The 15,620-nt window shown below is 54.4% G+C and overlaps 1 protein-coding gene across 3 annotated transcripts; it reads right to left on the reverse strand.

The window, feature by feature from the left end:
* Positions 1-470: 470 nt before the first annotated feature.
* On the reverse strand, positions 471-11,075 carry C23H1orf116 (chromosome 23 C1orf116 homolog). 3 transcript variants are annotated; one of them, XM_058856072.1, is made up of 4 exons: positions 10,493-11,075; positions 7,572-7,701; positions 5,261-5,387; positions 471-3,724 (listed from the first exon to the last, which is right to left on the reverse strand). In XM_058856072.1, exons 1-4 carry the CDS (start codon positions 10,516-10,518, stop codon positions 2,592-2,594), a joined length of 1,416 nt encoding a protein of 471 aa, XP_058712055.1. In that variant the 5' UTR covers positions 10,519-11,075; the 3' UTR covers positions 471-2,591. The 3 variants fall into 3 exon arrangements, with proteins under 3 accessions (XP_058712055.1, XP_058712056.1, XP_058712057.1); XM_058856073.1 differs by lacking the exon at positions 10,493-11,075 and adding an exon at positions 10,231-10,486 and having other exon boundaries at positions 472-3,724; XM_058856074.1 differs by lacking the exon at positions 10,493-11,075 and adding an exon at positions 10,314-10,486 and having other exon boundaries at positions 476-3,724.
* Positions 11,076-15,620: the final 4,545 nt, after the last annotated feature.

Here is a 15,620-nt window from a genome sequence, read left to right on the forward strand (position 1 = left end):
AGCAGGAGCAGGAGCAGGAGCAGGAGCAGGAGCAGGAGCAGGAACAGGAGCAGGAGCAGGAGCAGGAACAGGAATTGGAGCAGGAGCAGGAGCAGGATCAAGACCAGAATAGGAACAGGATCAAGATCAGAATAGGAATAGGAAGAGGAGCAGGAGCAATAGGATCAAGATCAAATCAGGAGCAGGAATATGAACAGGATCAGGAGCAGGGGCAGGAACAGGAGCAGGAATAGGAATAGGAATAGGAGCAGGAGCAAGAATAGGATCAAGATCAGGAGCAGGAATATGAATAGGAACAGGATCAGGAGCAGGGGCAGGAACAGGAGCACGAATAGGAATAGGAGCAGGAGCAGGAGCAGAATCAGGGGCAGAAACAGCAGCAGGAGCAGGGGCTGGAATAGGAACAGGATCAAGATCAGGAGCAGGAGCAGGAATAGGAATAAGAATAGGAATAGGAATAGGAATAGGAACAGGAACAGGAACAGGAACAGGAACAGGAACAGGAATAGGAATAGGAATAGGAATAGGAATAGGATCGGGGCAGGAACAGAAGCAGGAGCAGGAATAGGAACAAGATGAAGATCAGAAGCAGTAATAGGAATAGGAACAGGAACAGGATGAAGATCAGGAGCAGGGGCAGCAGCAGGATCAGGATCAGGAGCAGGATCAGGAGCAGGATCTCTCTGCCAGCAGCAGGGCTCGGCTCTGGGGGGCAGCAGGCACAGTCATGGGCCTGCTCTTGCATAAGGTCACAGCCCTGGGGCATGAACAGCTCCGTTTCTAAGGGCTACAAACAGATCCAGCAGGTAAAATTCCATATTCCCCTTGCAGGACTAGACAGCAACGCCTGCTCGTGGAACGGGGCCTGCCCGTGGTGATTCAGCCCAGAGCATTGGCAGCTCCAGGAAAGGCACAGAAATGTGGAGTTCATTCCCAGAGGAATGACCCTGCTGCTCTGGGCTGCTGTTTTAATTTGTTCTTTTGTTTCCATGTCATACCAGCTCCTGTTTGTGAGCATCACCACGTCACAGATTGATAAGGGATCTTTGGGAGTGAGATTTCCCCTTGGAAATCTGAACAAAACTCAGCTTTCATGACACCAGCACACAATGGTTCTGGCTAAAGCCAAAGATCGGAAGAGAAACCTTTTGTTTCCAAAACAATCCGGTTTAGAAATGTTTAGGTTCTGTTTCAGGGCAAAAATGCTTTGAGATAGTCCTTAATGCTCTCCTCCTTTCTCATTAGATAAACAAGGTGAGATTTCCTTGGGACTTGCATCATGCAGGTGCTGAGCAGTCAGGCAGAGCTGGAATCAGCCCTGGGTGAGACAGAGTGGTCAGAGGAGAGGAGCACAGGGATGAAAATGCAGCTTTAACCCAGGCAGGAGCTTGGCTGACGCTTTTACTCAGCTCTCAACTTGGCATCTCCCACCTTCTGCATTTAAAATCGATCATTTGCACTTGAACATCCCCAGCCTGAGCAGCTCGGGGCTGGGTGGGAGCTCTGCTGCACATGGGGCTGGTTCAAGCCTGCCAGCAAGCACAGGAGCACCGGGAATTCCACAGCCCCTCTTTGTGCTTGCAGGGAGAGCCAGGATTCACAGAATCACGGACCAGTTTGGGTTGGAAGGGACCTTAAAGCTCCCCTTGTTCCTCCCCTTGTCACAGGCAGGGCCACCTCCCACTATCCCAGCTTGCTCCATGGAAGACTTTGCCTGTGCTGGCAGAATAATTCCATTTTATAGGTGGGTCAGACCTGACCTGGCTCATCCTTTGTCTCAGAATTGTTTTCAACTCCGCTATTTAGATTTACCTGACTGCCACATAAATCTGCACCACACGGCCCTTTCTGATCACACACAGGTTTATTAGGGACATCAACCACCTCTGCTCCCCAAGGTGTTGGCAGCATCAGCTGGGCCTGAGAGGTGCCAGGACAGCTTGGAAGGGATGAGTTGGAGCTGTCCCAGCCTTGCATCGGCCCCATTTTGGGCAGCACATCTGGATCTGACACCAGCACAACCTCTGGCTGTCACTTCCTGCAGTCCAAGCCTCTTCCAGGTGCTGGATGCAGGTGCTCAGGGCTGGGTGGGAGAGCAGAGTGTGGCAGGGGAGGCACTGGGATGTCTGTGCAGCCCCCCAGCAGGCAGTGGTGCTTTCAGGAGGCGCTTTCATGTGGCAGGTGAGTGCTCAGGCCTCAGAGGCTGTGATAAAATTAATTAAAAAAAAAACCCACCAAAAAGTCCTAAAGGAGCAGCAAAGTCCAGCAGTTCTTCCCAGAGACGCTTTATCCACAGGCAACCCCTTTGAAAATAAGCCAAACCCTTAATTCCACAGCTTCCCTGTTTTGATGAATCCCCAAATGCATTAAAGCCCTTGCAGGAGAACATTCCCTGTCCACGCTGAGAGATGCTTTGTATAAACAGCTCACACACATCTGCTAAATACAAAATATTCTGTCCACGCAGCGTTCCTTGGCATGGAGCTCCCAACACCTCTCCCACAGCACTGGGGCAGGAGCTGGCAGCAGATGCTCGTGCCCGAGGCCGCTGGATTTGGGGTGAAAAGCCCCTTTTCCATCAGCCCCACGAGCTATTCCTTCAGCAGCCCCAACTTCTTGAGCGCCTCGCGCCGGTTCTCGTCGGCCGCGGCCTTCGGGGAGATCTTCACGCTCACGGCGGAGCGCGAGGGCCTGGGGAAGCTGGGCAGAGGGTGGGATCTCCTCTTGCTGCTCTTGTCCTGCTCCTCACTCTCCTTCAGGCCACCAAAGTCCTTCCCTGGCCCGAGGGAGGTGGGCCGGGGGCGGCTGCCCCGCAGGAAGCTGGGGGCCAGGCGCTCGATGAAGGACATCTTGCCCAGGGAGCTGCTGCTGCTCCTGGAGCTCTGCTCCTTGCTGCTGCTGCTGCTGCTGATGGAGCTGCCCAGCCCCACCCCGGAGCGCTCCAGGGTGTTGGATTTGAAGGTCATCTGCCGGATCCCCGGCACGGAGCCCTCCCCAGGCTGCCCAGGGACGGGGAGCGGCGTCTCCCTGGGGTGGGGATGGAGCTGGGCGCTGGGCTCCCTCCTGGCCTGGGACAGTCCCAACTTCTCCAGAGCTTCCCGTCGGGCTTTCTCCTTCTCCCTGGGGTCGAGGTGGCCCGAATTCCCCTTTTCAGCAGCGCTGTCGCCGGCAGGGCTGGGCTGAGGGGTGGCTGAGGGTGGAGGTGCTGCTTTCACTTTGTTGTGCTCGGTGGGCAGTGGCACTGAGCTGTTCCTGCTGCTTTTCAGGATGATGTTTGGGGGCAGCTTGCGCGGTTTGGGGGCAGTTGGAGGCCCACGCTTGGCATCGGGGTCCTGAGGGGCCTCTTCCAGCGTGGATTTCTCCTGCTGGCCCCACAAAGTCCGGATCTTGGTCTCCTTGGTCACCTCCCCCTCGGTGTCTGAGCGAGGGCTGCGTGACCACTCCAGCTCATCCTGGAAGGGCTCTGCAGGCCGGATAATCACGGATTTCGTGTGGCTTCCAGAGCTGGCTCGCTCCAGCCCCTCCTTGGGCACCTCCTGCGCTGCTTTTCCCGCTGGCACCGTGGGGACCCTTCCTTTGCTGCCAGAAGCTCCATTTGCTGCAGGGATGTTCCTGGGAGCGCTGGGGCAGCCTGGGCTGGAGGAGGCTGAGATGATTTTCCCATTCTGCTCAGCCCCACCACGCTGCTGATCCCTGCTCCGAGCGGGAATCCCATTGCCCACATCTGGGAAGAGAGAGAGGGAGCTGGAGGGGGCAGAGATGATTTTCCCACTCCTCTGCTCAGCCCCACCATGCTGCTGATCCCTGCTCTGAGCATATATATATATAAAATATATATATATAATATAAATATATAATATAAATATAATATATATATTATATAATATATAATATATAATATATAATATATATAATATATAATATATAATATATAACATATAATATATAGTATATTATATATTATATATTTATTATATATTATATATTTATATATTATATATTTTATATAATATATAATATATTAGACATTTTATATATTATATATTATATATTATATGTTATATATTATATATTAAATTTTATATATTTATTATATTTTATTAATGACATTTATTACATAATGAATTATATTATATATAATAATTATATTATCTATAATAATTATATTAATTATATCTTATTTATATACTAAATATATTTATATAAAGAGAGCTTCACTGCTCTCTGCTCAGAGCACAGGGATGCTCTGGGGCTCTGCTCTCTGCTCAGAGCACAGGGATGCTCTGGGGCTCTGCTGCTCTCTGCTCAGAGCACAGGGATGCTCTGGGGCTCTGCTCTCTGCTCAGAGCACAGGGATGCTCTGGGGCTCTGCTCTCTGCCCGGAGCACAGGGATGCTCTGGGGCTCTGCTCTCTGCTCAGAGCACAGGGATGCTCTGGGGCTCTGCTCTCTGCCCGGAGCACAGGGATGCTCTGGGGCTCTGCTCTCTGCTCAGAGCACAGGGATGCTCTGGGGCTCTGCTCTCTGCTCAGAGCACAGGGATGCTCTGGGGCTCTGCTCTCTGCTCAGAGCACAGGGATGCTCTGGGGCTCTCTGCTCAGAGCACAGGGATGCTCTGGGGCTCGGCTGCTCTCTGCTCAGAGCACAGGGATGCTCTGGGGCTCTGCTCTCTGCCCGGAGCACAGGGATGCTCTGGGGCTCTCTGCTCAGAGCACAGGGATGCTCTGGGGCTCTGCTCTCTGTCCAGAGCACAGGGATGCTCTGGGGCTCTGCTGCTCAGAGCACAGGGATGTTCTGGGGGTCTCTGCCCGGAGCACAGGGATGCTCTGGGGCTCTGCTCTCTGCCCGGAGCACAGGGATGCTCTGGGGCTCTGCTCTCTGCTCAGAGCACAGGGATGCTCTGGGGCTCTCTGCCCGGAGCACAGGGATGCTCTGGGGCTCTGCTCTCTGCTCAGAGCACAGGGATGCTCTGGGGCTCTGCTCTCTGCTCAGAGCACAGGGATGCTCTGGAGCTCTGCTCTCTGCCCGGAGCACAGGGATGCTCTGGGGCTCTGCTCTCTGCCCGGAGCACAGGGATGCTCTGGGGCTCTCTGCTCAGAGCACAGGGATGCTCTGGGGCTCTGCTCTCTGCTCAGAGCACAGGGATGCTCTGGGGCTCTCTGCTCAGAGCACAGGGATGCTCTGCAGGGATGGGAACCCCTGAGCCCCCCAAATCCTGCCCCCTGCCCTGGGTTCCGAGGCTGTGGAGGGTTCCAGCTCACCCCCGCAGTCCGTGTCATCCGTGGACACGCCGCTGTCTCCTTCTGCATCCAGGGAGCCAATGGTTTCCTCCAGGAACAGCAAACACTCCTTCTCCTCCACGGATAAATAATCATAGCTGCTGGCACTCTGCAAGAAACAGAAAGATGTGCTCGTGAGAAAGAGAGGTTTATCTTATACCACAAATATATATATACACACATATATACATATATATGAGAGAGATTTACTTTATACCACAAATATATATATACACACATATATGTACATATATGAGAGGTTTACTTTATACCACATATACATGTAAAAGAAAGAGAGATGTATCTCATACCACAAATATATATACACACATATATGTATATATATATGAGAGGTTTACTTTATACCACATATACATGTAAGAGAAAGAGAGGTTTATTTTATACCACAAACATATATATATACACACATATATGTATATATATCTGAGAGGTTTACTTTATACAACATATACACTTAAAAGAAAGAGAGGTTCACTTTATACCAGAAATATATATGCATACACATGTATATATATATACATAGGAGAAGTTTACTTTATACTATATATATATATATGAGAGAGGTTTACTTTGTACCACATACACATGTAAAAGAGAGATTTATCTTATACCACAAATATCTATATACACACATATATGTATGTATATGAGAGAGGTTTACTTTCTTTATGTGTCTTTACTTTCTTTTATGTGTGTGTGAGTGGTTTACCCCCCTTATATATATATATATTCATACCATGAGCAAGAGTTGGTGAATTTTTGTTTTGTTTTGAGCACCAGGAGATGTGTTATTGCAATATCAGATATCAAAGTGATTCCTGCAATCTGTCCTGGACAAAATGAAGCACAGGGCAGGATGGAATGCACATCAGATCAACGAGCACGGGGCAGGAATTATCCCAGGTGGAGTTGTTTTGCAGAGACACCTTATCCAAATCTTCTCCTGTGCAGTATCACAACCAGTTCTTCCATCCCCATTAGACTCGGAGGGTTTGGTTCTGGTTTGCAACACAGCAAATGGAGAAGCTGCCAGGCCTGGGCTGCTCTCACACATATCAATTATGCTCCGAGTCAGGCAGGATGTAATTAGCCCATCAGTCTCGGAATCGGTGCAGGGAGACAAACAAGCTTTAATGGACAGACAGTGAAGAATTCCACATCTACACCCACGGTCCAAACTCATCTCAACTGGGGAAACTGGAGGAGCTCAGCTCGCTCCAGTGCAGTCACTCAGCCCGGCTGCTCTGATCCCGGCAGCCCTGGCAGCACAGCAGCCTCCCCAGGGAGAGGATCCCCACCCCAGGGAGAGGATCCCCACCCCAGGGAGAGGATCCCCACTGCAGGGAGAGGATCCCCACCCCAGGGAGAGGATCCCCACCCCAGGGAGAGGATCCCTACTGCAGGGAGAGGATCCCCACCCCAGGGAGAGGATCCCCACCCCAGAGAGAGGATCCCCACTGCAGGGAGATGATTCCCATCCCAGGGAGAGGATCCCCACCCCAGGGAGAGGATCCCCACCCCAGGGAGAGGATCCCCACCCCAGGGAGAGGATCCCCATCCCAGGGAGAGGATCCCCACCCCAGGGAGAGGATCCCCACCCCAGGGAGAGGATCCCCACCCCAGAGAGAGGATCCCCACTGCAGGGAGATGATTCCCATCCCAGGGAGAGGATTCCCACCCCAGGGAGAGGATCCCCACCCCAAAGAGAGGATCCCCACCCCAGGGAGAGGATCCCCACCCCAGAGAGAGGATCCCCACCCCAGGGAGAGGATCCCCACTGCAGGGAGAGGATCCCCACCCCAGGGAGAGGATTCCCACCCCAGGGAGAGGATCCCCACCCCAAAGAGAGGATCCCCACTGCAGAGAGAGGATCCCCACCCCAGGGAGAGGATCCCCACTGCAGGGAGAGGATCCCCACCCCAGGGAGAGGATCCCCACCGCAGGGAGAGGATCCCCACCCCAGGGAGAGGATCCCCACCCCAGGGAGAGGATCCCCACTGCAGGGAGAGGATCCCCACTGCAGGGAGAGGATCCCCACCCCACTCATCCCATCCTGGCCCAGAGCAGCCCCTGCAGCGGTGAGGGCAGAATGGGAAGGCTGGCAGTGCTCTGGGGCAGGAATTCATCTGGTCCTGGTGCTGTCTCAGGGCCTCCAGCTGCCTCCAAAGCACCGATGGAGAGCGGATTGAGAGCAGATTTGAGCTGAGATCCCCCCAAAATCCTTGTGCAGCTCAGAGGGGCGAGCTGGGCTGGGCTCCCCGGGGTTACTCACCCGCTGTGAGTGGTTGGAGGCCGTGCTGGCCATGCTGTCACAGCTGCCAGAGTTGCAGCCAGCCATCCCCAGCTCCTTCCCAGGCATAGCACGGGCTGCCCTGGAGGCTGCCACGGGGGAAATATCCCGGCTGGAGCAGGAGAAAGGAGAAGGATTAAGTTGTGAGGTTCCCCCAGGGGTGACTCAAGCACGCTGGGAGGGAGGACAGGCAGGCTCTGAAGCTGCTGGATGGAGGAGCTGTGCCCCATCTTAGGCTCCAGGAGAAGGCACAGCTGGGTTTTTAAAAATCATCCTTGAAGTTTTCTCCAAAATAATTGGAAACGGGGTGATCTCTGCACAGCCAGCTCGTGTTGGTGGGTCTCTGATCATCTGATCCATCTCAGAGGGGTGGATAAGGCACAAGACAAAGCTGTAAGCCCAGCTCAGGCTCAGAGAAGCTCAGAAATCCCAGCCCCGACTCATGGGACCTCTTTCCTCTGCCACACCCTGTGCCAGCCCTGCAGCTCCAGTTTATGAACGTGCTGGCCCGAAATGCTGCTGGTTACTCACATCCTCGCTCTGTCAGGGCTTCCTCCTGGCGAGGAGCTGCCTCTGCCACCCTTCCTTGGGGGCCCTGGGGAGGTGTCCCCAGGGAGGTGTCCCCAGGGAGGTGTCCCCAGGCCTTTGGGGCACGCCTGGGTGTGTTTGGGGACGGGGCTGGCACGGCTTGTGGGGAGCAGGGCTGTGCCCAGAGGGGTTGGAGCAGCACCCCAAGGTCCCCTCTGCTCACAGCAGCATCCCACTGATGCTCTTCTGGATGCTTCCATCACCAGAGGGACCCCAGCGTGACAAACCCCTGGGTCTGGGATTCCAGCAGGGTGGCAGAGGGCACAGTTATCCCTGCTGAGCACCCACAGGAGGTGTCAAATGCAAAACACCCAGCTCCCAAAACCTCCTGGCACCGCCAATTAGTCTCCTCCACGTGCACCAGCCCGTTTTTGGGGAGGGAACTGGGCTGTGGGGGCGAGAGGGAGCAGCAAAACAAACACCAACACCCCCTCCAAGACACAGGGACCCACGCGAGAGGATTTGCTCCTCGGGAGACAGAGGAGCCCTTTGTGCTGGAACCTGCCGGCAGGAACACACTGCTGCTTTTTTTTCTCCTAGCAGGATCAGGGAATTAGATCCAGCGATAAGTGAGCAGAACTGGCTGCTTGTTCAGAGCCTTAGACCCTGAAAGAATTCTTTTATAATTGGAATATGCCGCAAAAATCAGATTTCAACACCCACGCCCTGACAGATCTAATCCTTCCATGCAGGAGGAGTTTAATATTCCAATCTCAGCTTTGCATTATTTACTGCTTAAGTGACGTTGCAGTAAGTGGTGGCTTTGGAACAGCAATTCCCTGGATTCTTTGGATTCAGATCCCTTCACAGCCAGGGATTTGAGCTGTCGGGAAGCAGAGCTGAGCTTGGGGGACTTTAGGCCTCTGCACTGGAACATCCACAATGTGAAATTTAGATTTTTATCAATAGATTTATAGATTTGCATCGACTCCTAAGTTGCTGGAGGTTTGACCATGGTTGCTGTGCTGCTCCTGGCTGCCTCCCTCCCAAATTTCTGACAGCAAAACCCTCCTGGGGAAGTGAAAGCCTTGCTGGAACTTGAGTGTGCAGCTGCTTGGGGCCAGGAGGGAGGCATTTTCTCCATGAGGATCCCCCTAACCACCAGAAAATAATTTTCTCTCATTCAAACAGCATTTGCAGGGACCTCAAGCAGCTGCCAAGGCTTTGGCACCCACCGAGCCCCAGCTCACGAGAGGCAAAGTTCAGCCTGAACCCGCCGGGTGAGGAACTGCACCAAAACAAGAAGTTCCTTTTCCTGCCCATTAATTCTCTGATGTGATTACAGCTCCAGCACACTCATCTAACTCAGGAAAGGGGAAAAAATCAGTGTTGAAACCCGCAGTTTTAATGATTCAGAAGGATTTTAGTTCCTTCTTTGCGGTGAGTAACAGCCACAAGCTAAAAACGCGACCGAGCGTTTGATTTACAAGACACGGTACTCAAAAAGCTGTTCTATAGCTGGGTTTCAGTGGTGTAGCTCTCTTCCCCAGCTAAAAACGTATTTGGAAGAAGCTGTTTTTTATCGAAATCCAAAGGCCAGGTCCCTCAGCTGCTGTGGCCGTTGCCATAACTGTCCTTTAAAAGCCCACGGGGCCATCAAAGAGGTGCTGGGTAGCAATTAATGCTAATTGCTTTAGAGAAGAGGCTACTTTCTTCCAGCCAGCACCACTCCAAGCTCTTCATCCCGGCTTAGAAGAGCTCGGTTTTGCTGTCTGGGGCAGAGCAACCAGACCCCTCCTGCCTGGGAAAGGGCACCAAGCACAAGCCAAAGCAAATTCCCCTTCGCAGGCACCGTCCCAGCTCTGAGCAGCCCAGGGGGAAGGATCCCAGCTCAGGGGGAAAGGAGTCAGGGGTAAATCTGAATTTCCTCCTATCTCAGCAGGTAAATGGAGCACCCCAGCAGCTCCTTGAGCTGTTTGCTGGTCTGAGCACAGCTTTCCCCTGCTTTCCTCCCACCACCAGCACTTTCAAACCACCTCATCCTTTGCTGGTGAATCCCCCACCACATTTCACCCTTCCAAAGCAGAGTACCCAGAGCCCCCCAGCCCCTCACCCGCAGCCCATCCAGCAGGAAAAGCACAGAGAGCAAAGAAAAACAGGACCAGAAATTCTTATGAATCTGTTTTGTTGTTTTACCGGGCCGTCCGTCGTTCCGTGCTGCACAATTCCTTGTCCCGGCCGTGCCTATCCCAGGACTTCTTTGCTTTTCTGGGCTAACCAAACACAGCCGGGTTACACATTAACCCTGCTGCAGATAAGGCTGTGCTGGCCAGGCTCGGCAGGTAGGTCCTGACAGGTGATCCCCAGCCCCTCACCTGCAGCCAGGGCGAGTGGAATTCATCCTGCAGCCCTGTGAGGTTCCTTTCCTGCTGCTCCAGCCCCCAGAACCCGTCCGTGCTGTGCCCCAGAGCGCTGGGTGTGAGCTGGCAGTGCCCGGAGTGCTCGGTACCACCCAGCTCCTTCACTTCCCTGCTGTCCCCTGCTGTCCTGGGCACGGCTTCTTTGGCTGGAGACTCCTTAATCCGACATCCTGTTCTGCAGCATAGCTGACAGCAGAGCAGCGAGCTGAGCCCTGACCCCAGCCTTGCACACAATAATTAAAAACCTGGCCCTGCTCTGGGTGTTTGCTCCCAGGAACGCGTCACCCACTGCAGCTTTCTTCTCTCGGGGCAGGAGCTGCCTCCTGCTCGGCTCTCAGAGCAGCCTGGCCTGGGACAGGTCGCTGCTTGCGTTTCACCACAGCTTCCCAGAGGCCAGAAGTTTGCTGCCTGCGAAGGAAGGAGGTTGTGAAGAGAGGCAGAAAGTGTTTTGGAAGGGAAGTTTCAGCGCGGATTTACAGCATGGGGTGCCCAGGTCTGCGCAGCTCCGAGGTTCCTTCTGCCTGTCCCGACCTGCAGCTGCTTTTGTCCCAGTTGGCACCGATCCCTGGCACCAAAACCCTCTGCAGGCTCCTTCCCCATGCAGGGACTCCTTCCCCAGGCAGCCTGAGGTCTGTTCCTGGAGCTCTGGTGGAAGCTAAAGCCCCCCAAGATACCCACCAGACTCATCTTCACACTGACACCTTCTCAGAAACTCTGCTGGGGCATTTCTCCAGCAGCATCTCCTGCTCGGAGCCCCCTGGGTGCCACCTCTGCTGCCTCCTCCCCACGGGGGCCCCGATGTCCCCACCCTGTGCAGGTGACACCGACCCCCAGCCTGGGTGCTGCTGCAGGGGCAGGCAGAGACCGGCAGAGCCTCCTTCTCCCTCTGACTTTCGGGCTGTGTTATTAAAATTGGAGCTTTTCCTGCTGATAAACAATGCTTTGGCCATTCCCCACACACAGCAGGGACTTGTACCTGCTTGACAAGGTGCTGCTCACTGCAGATCTACAAACACCCTGCAGGAAATTTCCAGGGCTGACACAGCTGCCGGATTCATTCACATTTCCACGCTCTGATAGTTGGTTTTTTTTTTCTTTAATTTGTATTTTTAGCAAAAGGCTGCGCTGCCACACAGGTTCCTTGCTCCACAGAACAGGGAAGTGGAAACATCAGCTAATTAAAGCCAGGGGAAGATGGAAGGAGAGCAGATGAGCCAGAGGCTCCCAGCAGCAATGCTGAGCCCAGGAAAGTGCTGTTCCAGAAGGGAACGTGTGCTGGAGAGCAAATCTGCAAACCCAGGCAGCCCCAGCCCTTCCTGCCCTCCCAGGTTGGCCTGCAGCAGGTGAGGGATGGGGATGCAGCACGTTATCCCTGCTCAGAGCTGCTTGTGACAGCCAGGGATGGAGGGCAGGAGTTGTGCTGGCTGCCACAGCATCGACAGAGTTTCCAGGTGATGTTAACTCATGAAGTGGGTTTGATTTGAAATGAATTAATTAAGTTTCATTTAGAGCTGTGGGGTTTGTCAAGCTGTGCCCGGTGCTGAGGATGCTCTGAGAGAGGGAGGGAGTCAAAGCTGGGGTTATTTTGTTATTGCAGGGCCAGCAGGGTGTGAGTGAGCCCCAGCACCGGGCAGGGGTGTCCTGACACCAGCAGGATCCACCCTGGGCAGCCAAACAGGCAGAGCTGGCTGCCTGCAGCCCTGTGTGGCTCAGGAAAGTGTCACAGTCCATCAGGAGAAATCCCCAGCTCCTCTGAATCAGGAGCCCAGAAAGAACCTGTTCTTTTTCCACATTCCTCTCCCTCCAACAAATATAAATAGCTCCAACCCAAAATAAGGTGTGATTTCACATGGATGGCATGAAGGATATGCGAGGAGTCAAATGATGCAGAGAAAACTTCCCAGTGCCCTGGAAGGACTTTGGCAGCTTCACAGCCCTGCTGAGCCTCACCCTGTTCCTAAACACGAGGGCACGAGTGACTCAGGCCCGGCCCTGAAGGAAAAGCATCCACACGGCGTCACTGATAAGATTCCTGTCAAGGTAAGGACATTTATTTGACTCTCTGAGACACTTGGGCACTTTCCTTCGCCCAAATTGCAGGCACAGCCTGTGTGCTGACAAATCAGTCATGGAAAATAGCACAAAGTTAATGGCTCCTGTTGCACAGCACTCATTAAACCTCCCCATGGCCAAGGAGCTCCGTTTACCATCTCTGGTTTACACAGATACAGAAGGGAGGTGAGCTGTTCTCAACACCACAAGTGAGAAGGCTTTAATTGTTCCCCAACGTCTTCCTCAAGACTTTAATTAAAAATAATAGACAAGGGCACTGCGATCTTGGACAACCTGATCTTGTTAACTCCTCTCTGGTGTTCATCTTGGACAACCTGATCTTGTTAACTCCTCTCTGGTGTTCCTGTTTCAGGGAGCTTTTGGTGCCCAGGCAGCTGAAAAGTGATTTCACCCAATCTGAAAGAATTTTATTTGGAGCAAACCTGACAGCAGTTTTAGAGCTGGATGCAAAGTTTGATTTAAAATGCAGCCAGACATTTAATTGCAGCTGCAATTTTCCAAACAGCAAGCTGACAACTTCTAGTTCCTCTTCTAGAGAGTTCCCCTGGCAGGGAGGGGCTCCCAGGGCTGGCCCATGGGTGGGTTCTGCAGTGAAATCAGCCAAACACAGATGATTCAGCACTCGTGTGTCAGTCTGATTTCTCAGAAGCTCCCCCAGCTCCAGGCAGGCAGCAGAGCTGCTGCTCCCTCCTCATTCAGCCCCAAAGGGCAAACACAACCCTGCGGGGTCACAGAGGCTTCAGCCTCACTGGGGGTCAGCTCCCCCAGGGCAGAGCCCGGTCCCAGAGCTGGGACATTCTCCAGGAGAGCAGGATGGGTACAGGAGGATGTCCCCAGGGCTGGGACATTCTCCAGGAGAGCAGGATGGGTACAGGAGGCTGTCCCCAGGGCTGGGACATTCTCCAGGAGAGCAGGATGGGTACAGGGGGCTGTCCCCAGAGCTGGGACATTCTCCAGGTCTCCAGGAGAGCAGGATGGGTACAGGGGGCTGTCCCCAGGGCTGGGACATTCTCCAGGTCTCCAGGAGAGCAGGATGGGTACAGGGGACTGTCCCCAGAGCTGGGACATTCTCCAGGAGAGCAGGATGGGTACAGGGGGATGTCCCCAGAGCTGGGACATTCTCCAGGTCTCCAGGAGAGCAGGATGGGTACAGGGGACTGTCCCCAGAGCTGGGACATTCTCCAGGAGAGCAGGATGGGTACAGGATGTCCCCAGAGCTGGGACATTCTCCAGGAGAGCAGGATGGGTACAGGATGTCCCCAGAGCTGGGACATTCTCCAGGAGAGCAGGATGGGTACAGGGGGATGTCCCCAGAGCTGGGACATTCTCCAGATCTCCAGGAGAGCAGGATGGGTACAGGAGGATGTCCCCAGGGCTGGGACATTCTCCAGGAGAGCAGGATGGCCACAGGAGGATGTCCCCAGAGCTGGGACATTCTCCAGGAGATCTCCAGGAGAGCAGGATGGGTACAGGGGACTGTCCCCAGGGCTGGGACATTCTCCAGGAGAGCAGGATGGGTACAGGGGGATGTCCCCAGAGCTGGGACATTCTCCAGGAGAGCAGGATGGCCACAGGAGGATGTCCCCAGGGCTGGGACATTCTCCAGGAGAGCAGGATGGGTACAGGGGGCTGTCCCCAGAGCTGGGACATTCTCCAGGAGAGCAGGATGGGTACAGGGGACTGTCCCCAGGGCTGGGACATTCTCCAGGAGAGCAGGATGGGTACAGGGGGATGTCCCCAGAGCTGGGACATTCTCCAGGAGAGCAGGATGGGTACAGGGGGATGTCCCCAGAGCTGGGACATTCTCCAGGAGAGCAGGATGGGTACAGGAGGATGTCCCCAGAGCTGGGACATTCTCCAGGAGAGCAGGATGGGTACAGGGGACTGTCCCCAGGGCTGGGACATTCTCCAGGAGAGCAGGATGGGTAAAGGATGTCCCCAGAGCTGGGATATTCTCCAGATCTCCAGGAGAGCAGGATGGGTACAGGATGTCCCCAGAGCTGCGACATTCTCCAGGAGAGCAGGATGGGTACAGGGGGCTGTCCCCAGAGCTGGGACATTCTCCAGGAGAGCAGGATGGGTACAGGGGACTGTCCCCAGGGCTGGGACATTCTCCAGGAGAGCAGGATGGGTACAGGGGACTGTCCCCAGGGCTGGGACATTCTCCAGGAGAGCAGGATGGGTAAAGGATGTCCCCAGAGCTGGGATATTCTCCAGATCTCCAGGAGAGCAGGATGGGTACAGGAGGATGTCCCCAGGGCTGGGACATTCTCCAGGAGAGCAGGACGGGTACAGGGGGCTGTCCCCAGAGCTGGGACATTCTCCAGGAGAGCAGGATGGGTACAGGGGGCTGTCCCCAGAGCTGGGACATTCTCCAGGAGAGCAGGATGGGTACAGGGGGCTGTCCCCAGAGCTGGGACATTCTCCAGGAGAGCAGGATGGGTACAGGGGGCTGTCCTCAGGGCTGGGACATTCTCCAGGAGAGCAGGATGGGTACAGGAGGATGTCCCCAGAGCTGGGACATTCTCCAGGTCTCCAGGAGAGCAGGATGGGTACAGTGGGCTGTCCCCAGAGCTGGGACATTCTCCAGGAGAGCAGGATGGGTACAGGGGACTGTCCCCAGGGCTGGGACATTCTCCAGGAGAGCAGGATGGGTACAGGGGGCTGTCCCCAGGGCTGGGACATTCTCCAGGAGAGCAGGATGGCCACAGGAGGATGTCCCCAGAGCTGGGACATTCTCCAGATCCCCAGGAGAGCAGGATGGGTACAGGGGACTGTCCCCAGGGCTGGGACATTCTCCAGATCTCCAGGAGAGCAGGATGGGTACAGGGGACTGTCCCCAGAGCTGGGACATTCTCCAGGAGAGCAGGATGGGTACAGGGGGCTGTCCCCAGGGCTGGGACATTCTCCAGGTCTCCAGGAGAGCAGGATGGGTACAGGAGGCTGTCCCCAGAGCTGGGACATTCTCCAGGTCTCCAGAACAGGATGGGTACAGGAGGATGTCCCCAAA

The sequence above is a fragment of the Poecile atricapillus genome, chromosome 23 (assembly GCF_030490865.1).
Source record: "Poecile atricapillus isolate bPoeAtr1 chromosome 23, bPoeAtr1.hap1, whole genome shotgun sequence".
In the NCBI taxonomy this organism is placed as follows: Eukaryota; Metazoa; Chordata; class Aves; order Passeriformes; family Paridae; genus Poecile; species Poecile atricapillus.